The 19,308-nt window shown below is 37.6% G+C and overlaps 1 protein-coding gene across 1 annotated transcript in view; it reads right to left on the bottom strand.

The window, feature by feature from the left end:
* LOC124788522 overlaps positions 1-19,308 on the bottom strand; it is a 215,060-nt gene that overhangs the window by 54,429 nt on the left and 141,323 nt on the right. Inside the window, exons 6-8 of the mRNA XM_047255792.1 lie at positions 17,110-17,297; positions 10,099-11,644; positions 2,047-2,260 (exon numbers count right to left, since the gene is read on the bottom strand). Of these exons, the coding sequence (XP_047111748.1) occupies positions 2,047-2,260; positions 10,099-11,644; positions 17,110-17,297 (1,948 nt within the window). The remainder of the gene's footprint in view (positions 1-2,046; positions 2,261-10,098; positions 11,645-17,109; positions 17,298-19,308) is intronic.

Raw genomic sequence — 19,308 nt, 5'->3', positions numbered from 1 at the left:
TTCAAAATGGCATGTATAGGTGATGTACATTACAAGCAACATGCTGTCATTGAATTTCTGACTGCAGAGAAAGAAACTGTCAGGAATATTTACAACCGCTTGCTGCTGTTGACAGAAGTACAGTTAGCCACTGGGCACAGAGGGTGAGGTCATCAGAAGGCAGTTCAGAGGAGCTCCATGATTTGCAGCTGTTGGGGAGACCATCCATGGCTGTCACACCTGACATGTTGCAGTGAGCTTCTACGTGCTCAGGCCCTTAAAGGATCCATTCATGGGAGACATTTTGAGGATGAGGAGGAGGTGATTCACACAGTGAAGCACTGGCTCTGCCACCAGGACAAGGATTGGTACCGATAGGGCATACACACTTTTGTTTAGTGCTGGAGGAAGACCATAGAACAGGATGCATATTATGTGGAAAAATAGGGTGTGTAGATAAAACACCATTACATCATATGTGTAATTCTCATTATGTTCAATAAAGAATTGTTGAAGAAAAAATGCAGTGTATTACTTTCTGGGCAACCGTTGTAGATGATGCTGCAGTTGACGTCCATGACCTCCCATATGTGCTTGACTAGAGACACATCTGGTGATTAAGCAGGCCAAGGCAACACGTCAACATCTTGTAGAGCATGTTGGGTTATGATAGCAGTATGTGGGTGACTGTTATCCTGTTGGAAAACACCCTTTGGAATGCTGTTCATTAATGGCAGCACAACAGGTCGAACTGCCAGACTGACCTACAAATTTGCAATCAGGGTGTGTGGGATAACCACAAGAGTACTCTTGCTGTAATACAAAATTGCACCCCAGGGTGTATCTCGAGGTGTAGGTTCAGTGTGTCTAGCACACAAACAGGTTGATTGCAGGCTTGAACTGTCCTCCTACTAACCAACACACAGCCATCACTGGCACTGAGGCAGAACCAGTTTTCATCAGAAAACACAACAGACCTCCACCCTGCCCTCCAATGAGCTCCTGCTTGATACCACTGATGTCGCAAATTGTGCTGGTTTGGAGGTCATCGGAATGCATGCTACAGGGCATCTGGCTTGGAGCTGTCCATGGAGTAACCGATTTGTAAAAGACTGTTGTGTAATTGTGGTGCCAACTACTGCCCGTATTGCTGCCGCAGATGTAATACAATGCACCAGAAACATATGCCAAACACAATGGTCATCCCTTTTGGTAGTGCTAAGTGGCTGTCCAGAGCCTGGTCTTGTGACTGTACATTCGCATGACCTCTGATGCCAGCAGCCACGTACAGTGACTATATTCCTACCAAGTTTTTCTGAAGTATCACGGAAGGAACATCCAGCTTCTTGTAACCTTGTTACATGACTTTGCTCAAACTCAGTGAGATGTTGATAATGGCATCTTTGTCACCCTGAAGGCAATCTTGACCCTCATCAACTCACCACATCCAGCCTCAAAGGTAACTAATGCTCATGACCATTACAGCATGTATTTAAAGCAAACATGATTTGCATCCTCATAGTGGTGCTAATAGGGCCACTCTTAAGCATCTGGGGCAAAATCTAAAAGAGAAGTAAAAACATGCCAACCAACCTTTGTTTTTGTAACACAACTTCTTCTTCATGTTGTGATTTTTTTTCTTGTCAGTGTATTTGACAGAACTGAATCATACCAATCACCCTACTAGTAACTGGCTTAACCAACTGAACACTCCTTAGAACTGTCCACAACCATCCACCTTCAACTTAGATGGCTTCTTTTGTTATGGTGGCTCATGACACCATTCATATGGCGTCAGACAAACCCTATGCCAGAATTACAAAGTGGCTTATGAATCAAATGAATATTTCTACAAGAGTATCAATATCTGTTGACTAGTTACTTCCTAATTTGTTAAGGGAGCAGACACAGTTTGCTTAAAAAAGGTTATTGCATTAACTAAAGCAAAAATGTTTTTCACCAGAAGAAAAGTAAACTGGCAACATCATACTACACTAATGTAGCTCAGTAACATGTCATCTGATTTCAAATATTGAGTACTTACATGAAATATGTTGTTATACCTACCAAGAAGACCACTATTTATTACTTCTTCAGTATCTTGCCATTTGGTTCGAAAACCATGATGCCGCTTTTTGGTTGGCAGTTTATTGCCTGGTTGAAGTCTTGTCTTCCAACGCATTGTGAATGTCATACTTTCATAAGGAATTTCATCCACCTCTTTTTGTACAGTGTCACAAGGTTCTGCTTCATCCACTATGAACTGGTGTCCATCATCCACCTATGAAACAAAATCAATATTGTGTTCATGTGTGATTTATGTGATTTACAGATGATATATAATTTGTATACAAGTGCCTGAAAATCATTAAAAATTGTAATGTCTTCTGTAATATGTGTATCATTTCACAGTACTAATAAAAAAAAACACAACTCACACACACGACTGCAGTCTAGGCAACTGAAACCACACTGCGAGCAGCAGCACCAGTACATGTTGAGAGTGGTGACTGGGTGGAGGAAAGGAGGAGGCTGGGGCGGGGAGGGGGAGAGATAGCATGGTGGGGATGGTCGACAGTGAAGTGCTGCAGATTGGGCGGTGGGCAGGCAAGAGGTGGGGAGGGGGGAGTAGCGGAAAAGGAGAGAAATAGAGAGAAACAAATAAAAAATAAAATAAATTAAAAAAAGAGACTGGGTGTGGTGGTGGAATGATGTCTGTGTAGTGCCGGAATGGGAGCAGGGAAGGGGCTGGATGGGTGAGGACAGCGACTAACAAAGGCTGAGGCGAGGAGGGTTACGGGAATGTAGGATGTATTGCAGAGAAAGTTCTCCACTGTGCAATTCAGAAAAGCTGGTGTTGGTGGGAAGGATCCATACAGCACAGGCTGTGAAGCAGTCATTGAAATGAAGAGTATCATGGTTGGCAGCGTGTTCAGTAACAGGGTGGTCCACTTGTTTCTTGGCCACAGGTTGTCGGTGGCCATTCATGCAGACAGACAGCTTGTTGGTTGTCATGCCAGCATAGAATTCAGCACAGTGGTTGCAGCTTAGCTTGTACACCACATGACTGGTTTCACATTACATCCTGGGTTTTCCGTTGTTTGATTTAACAGTACTAAAAAGATGTGTAATTTTATGCAAAAAGACATTGTGTCTACATGTACGCCATGATCACTTCTTGTTGCAAACTACAATAGTAATAGGTCTAATGAATAAGCATACCACACAGAATGTTATCTTTTATGTCCCATACAGTACATTTATCAACCAGACCTACTGCTGTCATACTGAGTGATCAGGAGATGGTGTGTTAAATAAATCAAAACCAGTAATCACAAAAGAACTGTAATTGTGATCTTGACTGATAATGAATATCTGTTTAAACATGTATGGCCCATGTTACTGACAAAATGTTATTTGTTTGCCCACAAAAGTGCAGTACTATGTGGTAAAAGGAAGATATACTGAAGTTTTCTTTTTAATTTTTGAGTTGGTAATACAAATATATATCTAAATAAGACCACCTCAGATTTTACAAATGTAGTATGAAAAATAGTTTGCAAGTTTCACAACTGGAAAAAAGACAAGTTAGTTTGAAGTTATTATATATCTGAAGTATTAAAAGATGACTTCAGTTATTTTCTGACTTTATATTTCAGAACTTATTTATTCTTATGAGCCAACATTATGTGTGTGTAAGCCTTATATTTAAAAAACATGGAATAATGAAAGTTTTTCTATACATATCTGTCTGTATGTGAACAAAAAGTTAAAAAAACATTAAGTTTTGGAGATCTCAAACTCCATAATTATAGTATCCTCTATGAATTTCATTTGATTTGATCTGATTTTTATTGATCCCAGAAATCCTGTCGTGTGTTCTTACACCTACTGTAGATATGGGAAGAAAGACAATTACAATTTGTATAAATATTATAATTAGCTCATAATAAGAAAAACTATGATTATGGGACAACTCACAATTACAGTTGCATTATAATAATTACTTGGTTCCAGACCACAAGGAGGTGTACTGTCCCCATGTCAGCTCCACCTCACACATTAATTATGAGGGCCAGTACGCTTCCCAGTTTGGATATGGTTTGTAGACAGTTTTCCACCTCCATTTTCTGCCTTAGACAGATGATGTGCAAGCACTTTGGAAAATGATGAATGATGTTACATTTGACCAGATGATTACACTGAATACAGACAAAAGGGGGACAACACAGATTCCTCCATAAGGGAAAGGGGGCAGGGGAGAGGAGGGGAAACTGGCAATAGTTGCAAAATGCCTTCGAAAGTGACAACCCCATCATAACAATAGTGCCACAAGCTCTTATACATTTGGTGATGTACAGTGGTTAGCATCGCTGCCTGATGTGCTGTGGGTAGCTGGTTCAAACCTGACCACCAGCAATCATTACTTGTTATTTCATACTTATAGTTTCTGGAAGGTTCTTGAAATATCTTGTGTTTTTAATGTTTGTGGGATATTCAATGGCTGTATAAATATTAGCATCCTGGAATATTTGATTTTTGTACTGGACTCTCCATGCAGGAGATCAGTTCTGTTCTGGCTGTATGTTGGTGTCAGTCCTAAGTGTTGAACTTCACTGATGACTCTACCTACACATTTGGACTTGATTGTGGTTTAAATGTGGATGCAACAGATACTTCAAAACATCTATATTGCCATAGCTCCAATTAGATGATGTAAAAGCCTAAAAGGAATGCACAAAACAAGTTTCAGGATGTGTGTCCCATTTCTGGTGCATATAAAATTTGAGTCTATATAAAGTAAATAACAGAGGTTAAATTAGTTTAAAATAAAGCATCACTGGTACATAGCATGAAACAGGAGACCCTCTCTGTTCCTAGGCCTGCCAGAAAGTCTCCAGCAGAGCAGGACAAAGGTCTGGGCTTAAGGGCATGCTAAACATGAATCTGCACAAAGTTAGCTGAGCACTGTGTTTGATACAGTGCTGCATACACACTATAATGCCTGTGTCAGCAATAATGATCATAAACATTGTGGGTGATTAAGGGGAACTTTGGATCACTAACTTTCTTGAGCAGCCACAACTCAGACCTACATATATGTGCATAGGTACAGCTAAACCATTCCAGAAAGGGCAGCTTAGTGTCATCAATAAAGAATCTTGCACTACTACTACCACAGACAATGCAGGGAGGAAGCTAGTACTGAACTGAAAATATTATCTAATGTGACTGAGGAACAACATAGTCAAGTAATAGTCATTCTGAGTCAATTTTTAGATGCTTTCATATCCAGAGTGGAGAAATGACAGACTAAGCAGCCCATGATAAAATACCAGATCAACACTGGGATCATACACTAATTACCCAGCAGTAATGTAGAGTATCACTAGCTGAATGATGGGTAATTTTGGAGGAAGTGGAGAAGATGCTGCAAGATGACATTGTTGACTTTTCAGAGAGTCCTTGGCTCTCTCCTGTGGTTCTGTTGAAGGAAGAGGTTACCACATTGTGTTTCTGTGTTGACTACTGATGGCCAAATGAAATCATGAAGAAAAATGTCTATGCATTGACACAAGTTTATGACACCATGGACCACTCGAAAGAAGCAAATTATTTCTCTACTTTTGAGATTCCGATAGGTTACTAGCAAATTGAGGTTGATGAGGCTGACTGAGAAAAGACTGCCTTCAAAATTCTTGATGGGCTGTATGAGTTCACAGTGATATCGTTTGGATTATGTAAAGCTCCAAGCACCTTCAAATTTATGGTGGACAACCTGCTTTGACACTTTGAATAGACAATTTGCCTTTGCTATCTGGATGACACTGTCATTTTACAAAGACGTTTCAAGAACATCTAAGCTCACTAACAACTGTGCTGAAATGTGTTCAGGTGGCAGGTGTCCATCTAAATCCAAAAAGCACCTCTTTGCACACAATAAATAAGAATCATGTGGCACTTATTGAATGGTGATGGAGTCCATTATAAGAGCAGTCACAGATTTTCCAACTCCTTGGCACATTCATGAGAAGTTTTCTCAAAATTTGCTTGTACTACTGGAAATTCATAGAGGACTTCTGTATGTCTCTTGCAGGAAATACTGCAGAAAGATGCCAAGTTTTACTGCAACTAGGCACAAGAAAGATCTTTTCTTCTCCTTGAGGAGGCACTAACATCTTCCCCAGATCTATCATTGTATGATGTGAATGCCAAGTCAGAACCTTTCACTGATGCTGTTCTGTGATAGGAGCAGTTCTAGTACAAGTTCAGGAAGGTGCTGAAAGGTGACAACTTATATTTACAGAGTGTCTCCAGGTCAAAGAAGAACTACTCTACAATCAAGAAAGAGTGTCTTGCCGTCATTTGGGTCATCAACATGTTCCAGCCATACTTTTGCTATTCTGATGGATCGCTATTTTCTTTGCTGACTGACTAGTCTGAAGGATCCATTAGCTCAACTGCCAAGATGGACACTGAGGCTTTAGGAGTACAATGTCACAATCATATATAAAAATGGATGCAGACACAACATTGCTGCTGAACAGAATGAAGATGCAGTTTAGAAACCTTGTCAGATGCGGAACCAACCAGAAAAAGATTCCAGTTAATAAATGGAACATTGTATAAGAGAAACTATGATCCGATGGGGCAGAAAATGTCTGGAGAATATGGTGGGTGGGGTAGAACTTCCCATTTTAACATTTCCAAGCACATTTCGACATCTTTTTGCAGCTTGGGGTCAAGAATTGTCGTGCTGCAAAATCACTTTATTGTGACTCTCACTGTATTGCTGCCGTTTGTCTTTTAATGCTCTGCTCAAATGCATTAATTGTGTTTGATAATTACCACTTGTGATTGTTTCACTTGGATTTTAACACCTTATAGTACACAATGCCGAGTTGGTCCTACCAAATGCAGAGCATGAAATTGGAGCCGTGAATATTCGGTTTGGTCGTCGACGTGGAAGCATGGCGGGGATGTCCCCATGATTTTTTGCATTTAGGGTTATCGTAATGAACCCATTTTTCGTCTCCAGCCACAATGCACTGCAGTAATCCCTCCCATTTTTGCCTCTGAAGCAACTGTTCACAAACACACAAGCTCCATTCAACGTCTCTTGGTTTCAGCTCACATGGGACCCAAGTTCCTTCTTTCTGAATCATGCCCATAGCCTTGAGACGTTTTGAAATGGCTTTCTGTGTCACTTTATTTGCTACTATTAATTCCTTTAACTGTTCCAGACCTCACGCCAATCTGCATGAGCTTAACGCGTGCCTTTCGGCTTCCTCTCATTGTGACTTGGCTGTCTTGCCAAGTCACAACAGTTTTCTTCATACTGAAACAAAACAGAAACATCTCCCGCAAATGACAAGAATTAGGCTTGTAAACTGACATTTTCAATCAAGAACAACTTTATGACGCAGACAAAAATTGACTAATGTTTGAATGAGGTTATGTTGACTGAGGTACAAGCTAACTGCCTGACATCTGCAATCTGTTTCTTTCGACCACTACTTATCGTTGTCGCCACTTATCGGCAAACGGCAGAAGCAAAGTTGTACACCTTGTACTTTGTGCTGTATTGTATCCTTGATGACACTTCGCACAGAAAACAAAAGGGCAGAGGCATCATCCATGCCCTTCTTATGAAGCTCTACTGTAATCCACAGGCACACATTAACAATAGGTGACTCAAGTTTCGACAGGAGAAGCTACCTCTGATGCTCTTCATAGTGAAGAGGATGTAACAACATGACCAGAATGTGAGGATCCACCTGTGCTGCTGTACAGAGGTCCAGTGACAAGATCTAGATCCAGAGTGCTGTAGTCAGCTACAATGAGAGCTTCTGAAGCACCAGTTGCTGTTTCTCGAAGGAGCAATGCCATGAGCTCTGGTGCCACCAGTGTGGTGAAATGGATAGCATCATTTCCTGTGTGCTGCAGGTTGCTGGTTTCAGCCTGGCAATTAGAAATTATTTGTATTTCATATTTTTCATTTCTGGAGGTTTCTTGAAATATTTTATGTTTCTAATGTTTGTGAATCTGAAATATGCAATGGCTGTGCAAATACTGTCATTCTGGAATATTCAGTTTTTGTCTAAATAACTGAAATCTCTGTACAAGAGATCTGTTTTGGCTGTATGTTGGAGTTAGTAATAAACCTGCTTTCAGTATTGAGTGCTGAACTTTGTAGGTGACCTTGCCTTTGGACTTGTACTTGATTGTGGTTTAAATGAGGCAATAGCATATATGAGAGTATTATTAGTTATCTGTAGATTGATTGGTGAAATCACTATCACTATACTAGTCCTGACATGATGTTGGCTAGATAAAGGACACCAGAAAGGAAGGATGAAAGAAATGAAAAAAATGGGCATGGGACAAGTCACAATTACAGTTACATTATAATAATCTCATAACAGGACAAAAAGAGTTACATCTCGGAAATTAATCAAATAAAACTAATAGTATTTAAGAAACCATTTCACTTGGTTATATTAGACTTGTAATACAGAAAATAGCTGTAATATCTATAGAATGAGCTAATCAGCTATAAATTTATGGTAAACAAATATTCAGTTTGATTATTTTAGGCTGTCATTTATAAATTGTTCTGCTGTATAAAAGCAGTTTTTCTAAAGTAACATTTTTACTTTTCTTCTGAGTCCTTCTTTATTTCACTTTAAGCTTTCATGTAGCTTATTGCATAGAACTTCCACTGCTGTGTCCTTAACATAGGCAATGACTAATTATAGATACGTCATTAGAATGATTGGTCGAATGATAGTGGATTTTTTTTTTTTTTTAATAGGTAAATTTTCTTGAACAAACCACACTGCTTCATGAATACCCAAATAGAATGCAGCACCATGGTTGCAGCTTAACTTGTACATCACATGACTGGTTTCACAGGTAGCCCTGCCTTTGATGGGATAGGTGATGTTTGTGACTGGGCTGGAGTAGGTGGTGGTGGGAGGATGTATGGGACAGGCCTTGCATCTAGGTCTATTACAGGGGTATGAGCCATGAGGTAAGGGGTTGGGAGCAGGGGTTGTGCAGGGTGGACAAGTATACTGTGTAGGTTCGGGGGTCAGCGGAATATCACTGTGGGCAGGTCATTTCTTGTTTCAAGGCACAACGAGAGGTAGTCCACGAAGGCTTTGACTGCTAAAAATCAGGTATCAATGTTACAAAACAATGTGGTTATTCACAAAGTTGTGGTAGCTGCTCTGTTGCCATATTAAAAATATGTTTCGTTGTTTCTTTTAAATGACCTTATTTTCTTACACAGTTGCTGCTACTATATATAAATTTATTATTCTTGATTTGTTCTATACTGTCTGTAAGAATCATATACAGAATCATATTTTACCGGATCTACAGGTTAATAACTAATGATAAGAATATAATTGTGTGAGTGGGCTATTGTTCAGGAGAAAGCAAACTACATCTACTGTTTGGTTCAAATTATAATTAGAAGAGGCATAGGATATTACCAAGGCTGTTTCAGGATCACTGAGAAATACTATAGATGGGCATGAAATAGAAAGTCCATAGACACATACTTTTTTAAATCTATAGAGATATATACAATTTTCTTCTTCATTTGTTAGTAATGCAGTGCAAGTAATTCATCAATGTCAACACTAAACAGCTATGGTCATTAACCAAGTATAAAGTGAAATTAAATGACTATAACCAAGCAGTAGCAGTGGAGTGCTTCAGATAGAAATCACCTCCATGAACTAATAAAATTTTTATTAGAAACAAATCATTATCAGCTTGTATATACAAATACTTAGGTTGTGAAGGAATACACAATATCAACTCATCAAGACTGCACGATAGTGTTCTGGGAAAACAATGACAACTTATGGACTGCAATCTATTTGTTGAACTTTGACTAGTATGCATCCTAAACTATTGTTGTTCATAGAATAAGTAGCATAGGAAAAGACAAAAACAGAATTTCCGTAACAGCAACATGTGCTAGAGGTAAATGTGTACTGTCATATGCAAGCAAAGAAGTAGGCCTATACAATGTAGTAAAACTAATGATATGATTGAATGCATAGTAAAAATAGTTATATTATAAAGTAAGTTGTAATTACTTACAAAGACTGGTAAGCTGGAGAAACTGAAGTTCTGATAAAGCGAAATCTGGGACAATTGCTCAAACTCATCATTACTATATCTCTCTTCTTCTAAATTTCTTTGTTTATTGCTTCTGAATGATTCTCTGAGTTTCTGAAGTTTTCTTAGGCTGAGGCTAGATTTGTAGCTTTGTCCTCTCAGTGCAAATTCATTGTGTATATCACCATTTTCCAAAGTGTTTTTATAAGCATCTGCTACAGAAAATGAATAATCATCGTTTGGGAGTATCTCATGATTTTCTGCAGGCATATTTTCATAATAATGTTCCTCTGAATCTATGCATTCATTATCACTTGACATTTCAACAGTTCCTCCACTGTAAGTATATTGTCTGCAGTTAGATGTTTCTGACATATTTTCATAATCATGAGACATTGAATCTTCACACATTTCTGAATCATTTTCAGAATTATCATCATATTCCTGGAGAACAGCTTCTTCACCATTAAAAGAATCCACAGTTAAATCATTGATTGCTTCACAAATTTCATGAGGATTTATGAAAGTTGTTTCAATAACTGCTGCTCTAATGACAGGCATGTTTATTGCTTGCACCAAATCAAACGTATCACAATCAAAATCAGTTTCAAGATATTGTTTTTTAATACCATATTTACTATTGCAATCTCTGTCTTTAATAAGGATAATATTTAGTGCCTGAATCAGTTTGAATGAGTCAGATTCCCCAGTTTTAGACCCACTGCCAGTGTCATTAGAGATCACTGGAGTTTGCTGTTGTACTGTAGTTTTGACATCACACTGTTCTTCACTATCATGTGAGCTAATGGCTATTATACTGCTCTCTTTAGTTTGTGTGGCTACAGATTTCTGTTGCTCATGATTACTGCCTGTTTCATCTTCTTCATTTCTATTTATGGCTAGCTGCAGATCTTCATTGTGATGCTTGGAAAGTTCAAGCACACAATCCGACAAATGATATGTGCTAAGAAAACTCATATTTGAAACTTCTCTAAAACCTTTTTTTGTGTGTCCCACTCTTTCAGTGTTTTGGTCAAAATTTTCTTGTTTTTTGTATACTTCACTATATCGTGGATAGAACTGAGAGGTATCTAAGAAATCTCCAAAAATTTTTACATGCCTATGATTATCTGCATGAGTTTGTAACATGGTGTGAGCACACTGTCTGTTTGTTATAACATGTTGATTTTCATATTGGCTTAACGTTGCACTTCTATTTGACAGAGAAGTAAATATATTTACTCTAGATTTTTCAGACATTCCAGGGTTACTCAAATTTTTCACATTTAATTGTATATCACCAGAGATCTTGGATGGTGTGGATAGTTCCTTAAGCCTGAAGTTGTTCCTGGAATTATTTGAGGTAAAGTTACCATTGTGGAAACTTTTTGTTGGAGTTTTAGGCACAGCAATGGTGCTGCTATTTTCAGAATACCCTTGAGTATCACGTTCACTCATACGAGGATGTTCCTGTGTAACAGAGTTTGCATCAGGTGCTACAGATTCCTGTGGTGGCTCTTGCAGATTTCTGGAACAAAAAAATGACATTTTTGTTATTCGAAGTAGTGCTTCAACAATGACACAGTGAAAACGTGTTGTTAATCTGGTTATTTGTTCTACACATTATGGACACTGCCACAATGTATAATGTTTTTTACATTTAAGTTGGTGCTGTAGTCCTACTGTTTTTATGGTCTTTGTATGCCGGAAGTATAATAATTACTGACTTTACTTTACATATGGCGAGGGCCTTATCAACCATATGCCTGCTCCATGAGCCTCTTCCATTTCCAAGTGTCCAATGCACTGTTTGTCCAGTTGCTGTTGCTGTTCATCCTAGTTGTGTCCTCCCGAATGTTATCCCACCATCTGATTCTGGGTCTCCCTCCTCCTCTCGTTCCATTTATTGTTCTGCTGAATGCCATTCTAGGTAGTCTGTTCTCTGTCATTCTTGCTATATAGTCTGTCCAATTCAACCTTCCCCTCTTGAGCACTTCAACAATGTTAAGGTGTTTGTACAGACCTCTTAATTCTTCATTCTTCTTATTCTCCATTCCATGTTATTTTCGTAGTATACAAGTCCAAAAGTTTTCCTTAGCACTTTTCTCATGAATATTAACAGTTTTTCTTCATCTTTCTTTCTAAATATTAATGTTTCACATCCATATAACATCACAGGTATAATAGTTGATTGATATAAGCGGATTTTGAAGTTACTGCTAAGTGATATTTTTCTTAGAATTTTGATGAAACTAAAAAGTGTCTTGTTTGCTGTTGATAAACGGGCACCTTTTCTATAACTGTTCTGTTGTTATTACTAATAAGACTTCCTAGGTACTTGAAGTGGTCAACAGTCTTGAAATTGAATCCATCTACAGTCAGAGGTGCATCTTTTCTGGTTTTCTTACTTATGGGCAGGTTTTCTGTCTTTTATTCATTAACATGTAATCCTATTTCCTCAGCAATTTTGTGGTAATTTTGCATCATTCTGATTAATTCTCTTTTGGAACTACTTATTAGTGCTACATCATCTGCATAGGCAAGGCTTGTAATGTTCACATCCTATATCTGCATCCCTTGTGGATGGTTTTAGAAAATTCTCTATCGATCTTCTCTAGGACAAGGTTAAATAAAATAGGTGAAATGGCATCCCCTTGTCTCAGTCCAGTGTACACCTTAAAATCTTCAGTTTCTCCTACTGGTGTCTTTATGTGACATAAAGTTTCATCTATACACATTTTAACTAATCTGATTAATTTTGACGGTATTTTAAATTCCTTCATTATATTTAGAAGTGTCTGTTGGTGTATGCTATCATAGGCCTTTTTAAAATCTACATATAATATGTGGACATCCACATTGAATTCCCATACCTTCTCAGTTACTTGTCTTAGGGTGAATAAATGATCCAATGTGGATCTGTTTCTGCGGAAACTGCATTGGTAGTCCCCAATCAGTTCTTCTGTTATTGATATCAGCCTGTTTAATAGGCAGCTCGATAAGATTTTGTAGGTGACATCCAGTAAGACAATTCCTCTGTAGAAGTGGATCATTCTTCTTAAATACGGGGCACACAATTGCAGTTTTCCAATCTGCAGGAATGGTTTCTGTCTCCCAAATTGTTTCTATTAACACCTGTATTTCTAATTCCAGTTGTGGGCCTCCATTCTTTAATAACTCAGCATCTTGTCCTCACCACAAGCCTTGTTATTCTTTAATTTCTTTATTGCTTGCTGTATTTCATTTACTGATGGGGTAGTAACTGTATCAGCTTTATCAATTGTATCAGGTTCTTCCAATTTAAAGTAAGAGTGTGGGTCATTGCAGTTGAGAAATTGTGAAAAGTATGTGTTCCATCTTTTTTGTAAGTCACTTTTGTTGGTCAATATTCTCCCATATTGATCCATTACAAACTGTTCCCTTTTATTGAATTTACTAAAGGATTTTTTTATATTTTGATACATCTGCCTTGTCCTGTGATGTTGGAAATCATCCTCTGCTTCTCTGATCATATTGTTATAGTATTCCTTTTTCTCTTGTCTTGCATTGCATCCTAATATTTTATAAAAACTGCATGACAATTAATATGACTAGGAGACCACAATAACAGCAGTGAAGGTGTAAGTTCTTTACATGTTCCCTAAGTGATTGATTGAGCGTAACATGTTGTGTGTCAGTGGTGACCAATTTTGTATCATAGGAAAATTATTGATTGGAAAGGAGTATCAGTAGTCAGTTGCCTAAACCTGTCAATGACTAACTTGCAACAACATAAAAATGTTTCTGAATAAATATGTGAACTTATGTTCAATTTATTTATTCCACAGAAATATGTGTATTGTGAATATGATTATATGAGATCCGTAACTAACCAGTTTCTTCTAAAACATTTAGACTCAGTTACTTGCCAACAATGAGGACACTGAAATGAGTAACATAGTATGTTATGTATATTTTTGTTGACTGATAGCCTACACAACAATACTTTGAAGTATATCCTCATTAAGGTGTAAAGCCATTAGATGTGATCAGTGTAAAATCAACATGATGGAGTAGTTAGTGCATAGGATTTTGTGAGATTATGTGTTTTGTGACTGGTAGTGTCATAAGGTTCATTTATTTGAAATTTTAGTGAACACAAAACTTTGTTCTCAGTCTGTAATGTCACTGAATTTGATTACCTGGTAAATATAAGTTGTACTCATATTTGGTCAGGATCTATGAAAGTATATCATAAGTACAACACTTCATACACATTACGAAAATTTTAATTTCAAAATGGCTTAATGCCAAAATCAAACAAACATCAATAAATTCACGTTTATTAATAAACACAGTCAAGTATTTGACTGTCAAATCTGAAATGCAAAGTTTTTAAAAATGTCAGATTAAAGCTACCAGCCAACATAGTCACAGATGGAATGTTCAAAACTTTTTTCAGCTGTGAAGATGATTCAGATTGCACATATTCAAAGAGAGTATTCTAATGACAAGCAAAATTTCAAAACAGAAGTTCTTAATGTTAGGAGACAAAGCCACAGAGATGTAATAACATCATCAGTGAATGTAAGGCTCACTTCCTGGAAGCTCAGTAACAGATACCATAAACCACCCGTAGATGTGAAACAGTAAGCTGTGAATAACACATGAAGGTCAACTAATACAATGTTCAAGACAATGTGCAATATTTCCAAGATATATGCAGGTCCCTCAACTAGCACCAAACTCTCAGGCACATATCTGCATTATTATTTATTATTAAGTCCTTTAACTCCTTATGTGGAGCATAGGACTCCAACAAAGGATTGTCATCTTGTTCTGTCTCCTGCTAGTATTTTCACTTTCTCCCAGCCTATTCCTTGCTGTTGGCCTTCTGCTTCAGCTAAAAATCCTGCCACTGCCATGCCTCTATATATTGGAGCTAGCTTGCTTTACAGTACAGCACTTGGACACCCTCAACAGAAATGCAGACCGCCACACACGTGACACCAGAAACAAAACACAGTTACAAATTATAGCCCACAACACAAAATTATATGAGAATGGGGTTAAATGTATGGGCATTAAAATATATAACCACCTCCCAACAGACATAAAAACAAGCAAAATCCCAAAAATAATGAGAATTAAATTAAAGGAATTGCTACTAAATCACTGTTTCTAGTCCATACATGAATTTCTTGAAACAAACTTTAATTACTTGCAATAAGCTGTTTATTCAGTTGTAGATGTTTCTACTTAGTAAGATAATTTAATTATTGTATCTTATCTATATTCTGTCTGTATCTCATATATGTATTGTACTATGTGAACTATGTACCACAGTATTTTAATTACTTGTTATAAGCTGTATATTCACTTGTAGATATTTCTACTTAGTAAGATAATTTAATTATTGTTTGTTACTCACATTCTGTCTGTATTTCTTATATGTATTCTGCTATGTGCAGTACGCACCACTGTCATCTCTCATCACACACCACCTTTTTTATATTTTGTCTATATATTCTATATGTATTCTGCTATGTGAGCTATGTGCCACTACTGTCATTTCTCATCATATACCATCATAACATAATTTCTCAAATTGACTTGTCCTATATCATGATGTGCTTTGCTGTACAAATTGTATGATCTACAGGACCAATAATAAATCAAATCAAATTTCCACATCATTTTGGGCCTGCCTAGTCTCCATCGTTCTTGCGAGATCCAATAAGGTGCTTCTTTCACGATATGTTCATTTGGTCTCCTAAGTGTATGTCCTAATCATCTTCATTTCCTGCTTCTTATTTGCAGCTCAGTTGGCTTCTGGTCAGTTCTCTCCCAGAGTATTTGGTTTGGCCATCATACCGAAAGGATGTTCCTCAGACATCTGTTACTGAATGTCCTCAGTTTATAGATTCGCTGGTTTGTCACTTTCCATGTCTCACATTCATATAGAAGTGCAGATTTTACATTACTTTCAAATAACTGCAAGTTGGTCTTCATTGTTATTTCCTTCAATCGTCAGGTAGAGTGGAGGTTTGCAAAAGCACCTTTGGCTTTGCTGATGTGGCTGTTAATGTCCTCTGTAGCCCCACCACATAGTGTAATCATGTTTCCATGGTAGCAAAACCTACCCACCCTTTTGATTAACTGGCTACCAAGTTTAAGCTCTGTGGTGTTGCTATCATTTAGCCACATGTCTTTTGTTTTTTGGGCATTAATTTTCAAACCGACTTTCTTCATTACACCTTTCAGATCTTTTAGTTTCTCTTTCATGTTGTTGAGGCTGGGGGCTAGACGACAAAGGTCATCTGCAAAATCTAGGTCTTCTAGATGTGTTCCATTGCTCCATTTATTCCCTTCACATTATCCATTGTTTGCATCATTACAAGATTCAGATTAAATAGTATCAATGAGAGCATGCACCCTTACTTAACTCCTGCTTTCACTGCTATTAGATCTGAAAGCAGGGATTGATGTTAAAGCTGGCACATATTTTCATACATACATTTGACAAGAGCAATTATTTTCTTATGAATTGCAAAAGTTTGCAGTGAGTTCCATATTTTTGTTCTAATTATACTGTCAAAGGCCTTTTCAGAGTTTACAAACAGCATGTAAAGCAGTGACTGTATTCTCAAGTTGTTTATCTGATCAATGCAGGAGTGAGCTTCCCTGAATCCTGGTTGTTCTCTTCTTATTTTCTTGTCTACATGTGTTTTTATCCTATTTAGGATTATTCATGAGAGGATCTTGCTTGAGACTGACAGCAGCGTGACGTCTCTCCAATTAACACAAACCCATAGGTCTCCTTTCTTGGGGAGCTTGATGAGCATGCCTCTGTTGCAATCATTTGCTACTTTTTCATTCATACATATGCCTGTTAGGAGTAGACTAGCATAGTGAGACAGAAAGATGAGTAAGTCACTCATCAGTTTCAAAGTAAACACAACACAAAATTGTATGGGCATCATTGTGCACATGTAGAAAACTATCTTCACATACCTTTTACCAGAAGATAAATATGGATTTCCATTTTCATCATCCATTAATTTATCAGAAAGACATTTATTTTCTTGAAATACTCTGTCAGCATACAACTTGCACTTTTTTATCAGTTCTTTGTTGAAACCGTATGCTGTAGAATGCATTGCTGTTATTTTTGAAACTAGCTTGCAACACTCTTCTTCCACCTGTAATACAAGACGTATTTTCAGCTTAATTCAAGAGATTTAAGATTTATGTTATGTATTTCATATGAAAGGTTTCCTTCATTATTATGAGTTTCAATGTTTACGCAAGCAATATTATATTATGCTCAAAAGATACTTCTGTTTGTAACATTTATTGGTAAGTAATTAAAATGAGTACACATTCACACTATAATAAGATCATTAATACAGTGTACATGACATTTTATGTATACATATTGATTATGATGTTTCTTGCTTGCAGAGATAGTTAACTAAAACATTATTGGTAGCAATAAAAAGGCCTTATATCTAAAGCCTGGTTGATATTAGAATTTTTTCTGGCACATAACGTTGGCTTTACCTCTAAAATGGTTTTGTTTATGTGAAAAATAAGCAATGTTTTCCTTTAGTTCAGACTCTATATTAAGCTGTAGGTGACCTCCTAAAACTAGCCAAAGTAAAGCAAGAAAGAAGTACATCCAACAAGTTCATGCCAGCTAATTCCAATAAAAAACACAAACATGAGAGAGAGGGGGAGGAGAAGAAGGAAGAAAAGAAAAACGAGTAATTATAACTAATAACTCCAGTTTATGAATAAGTTTCTAACGGGTATAGACTGAAATATCTGTTATTGAGCTGAATTTTCATTAATATTTATCTCCAGAACTTTGATTGATGACAAATGCCAGTGCAAATACTGATGATGACCGACAAGGATAGTGTAGGCAGTCTGTTTAGTAGACCTTTTGAAATTTCTAAGTGTATTGCCAATGAAACACAGTCTCCATTTTACATTCCTCACAACATTATCTGTGTAATTGTTGCAATTTTAGTTGTTTGTAATTGTAATTCCTAGGTACTTAGCTGAATTGAGAGCATTTAGATTTGAGTTATTTCTATTGAAACTGAAATTTTACGGATTCCTTTTAGTACTCATGTGGATGATCTCACACTTTTTATTGTTGAGCCTCGATTCCCAATTTTCACACCATACAGAAATCTTATCTAAATCATTTTGCATTTGGTTTTGATCTTCTGGTTGGTTGCTTGGAAGATTTGGGAGAGGGAATAAAACAGTGGGGGTCATCTTTCCTTTCAAAGGAACCATCCCGGCATTTGCCTGAAGCGCTTTAGGGAAATCACAGAAAACCTAAATCAGGATGGCCAGATGCGGGTTTCAACTGTTGTCCTCCTGAATGCATGTCCAGTGTGGTAATTGCTGTGCCACCTTGCTCTGTTTTTGATCTACTGATGGCTTTGCTAGATGGTAAACGACAGCAGCATCTGCCAATAACTTTCTCTTAAATTGTTTACATAAATTAGAAACAGCTGAGGGCCTCTAACACTTCCTTGGCAAATGCCAGCTATCACTTCTGTTATACTCTATGACTTTTCATCAGTTCTTACGAACTACAGTCACATAGTTTTGAAAATTGTAACTAAGTTCCCATACTCACAGTACCTTCTCTGCCAGAGGGCAGTGGAGTGGTGGCAGTAATAGTCTCAGTATAGTAGCTTGTGTTTGTCTTTTTAAAAAGTTGTGTAGCACAAATCCTTGTCTAAAACACAACAGAGCTCATTTTCTTTATTTTTATCTATTTTTTTCCATTCTAATTTTGGTAGAGCAATGGATTGTTGTGTGCGGATGTAGGAGGAGCTGCACTTTGAGAACAAGATGCTGTTGGCCGCAGTCATCCATATGTAGGCTGCCACTTTGAGGTGCGATAGTGGTAGGGAAACAAGTGAGTTTTATAGGACATCTGAAGTTCGCACATGGGCTCCGCTGCTGGGGCTCTTTCCAGCAGGAAATCTGCACTCTCCACAGGGTAAGTGTTAGGTTATAATCTGTTTGCAACACTTGAGGTGGACTGAGGACAGGGTATCCCACCTCTTCCATTCACCCTACATGTGGACAGATGGCAGCTCCTTCAACACCATCTGAGCAGGCATATGGGGGAACGGGTTTACTAGGAATTGGGGGCTCCAATGTTCAGTGCATTATGGTGTCCCT

Source organism: Schistocerca piceifrons, chromosome 3 (genome assembly GCF_021461385.2).
Source record: "Schistocerca piceifrons isolate TAMUIC-IGC-003096 chromosome 3, iqSchPice1.1, whole genome shotgun sequence".
Lineage (NCBI taxonomy): Eukaryota > Metazoa > Arthropoda > Insecta > Orthoptera > Acrididae > Schistocerca > Schistocerca piceifrons.
Note: the sequence above shows the minus strand (reverse complement) of the source record. Positions and strands in the feature narration are given on the sequence as shown.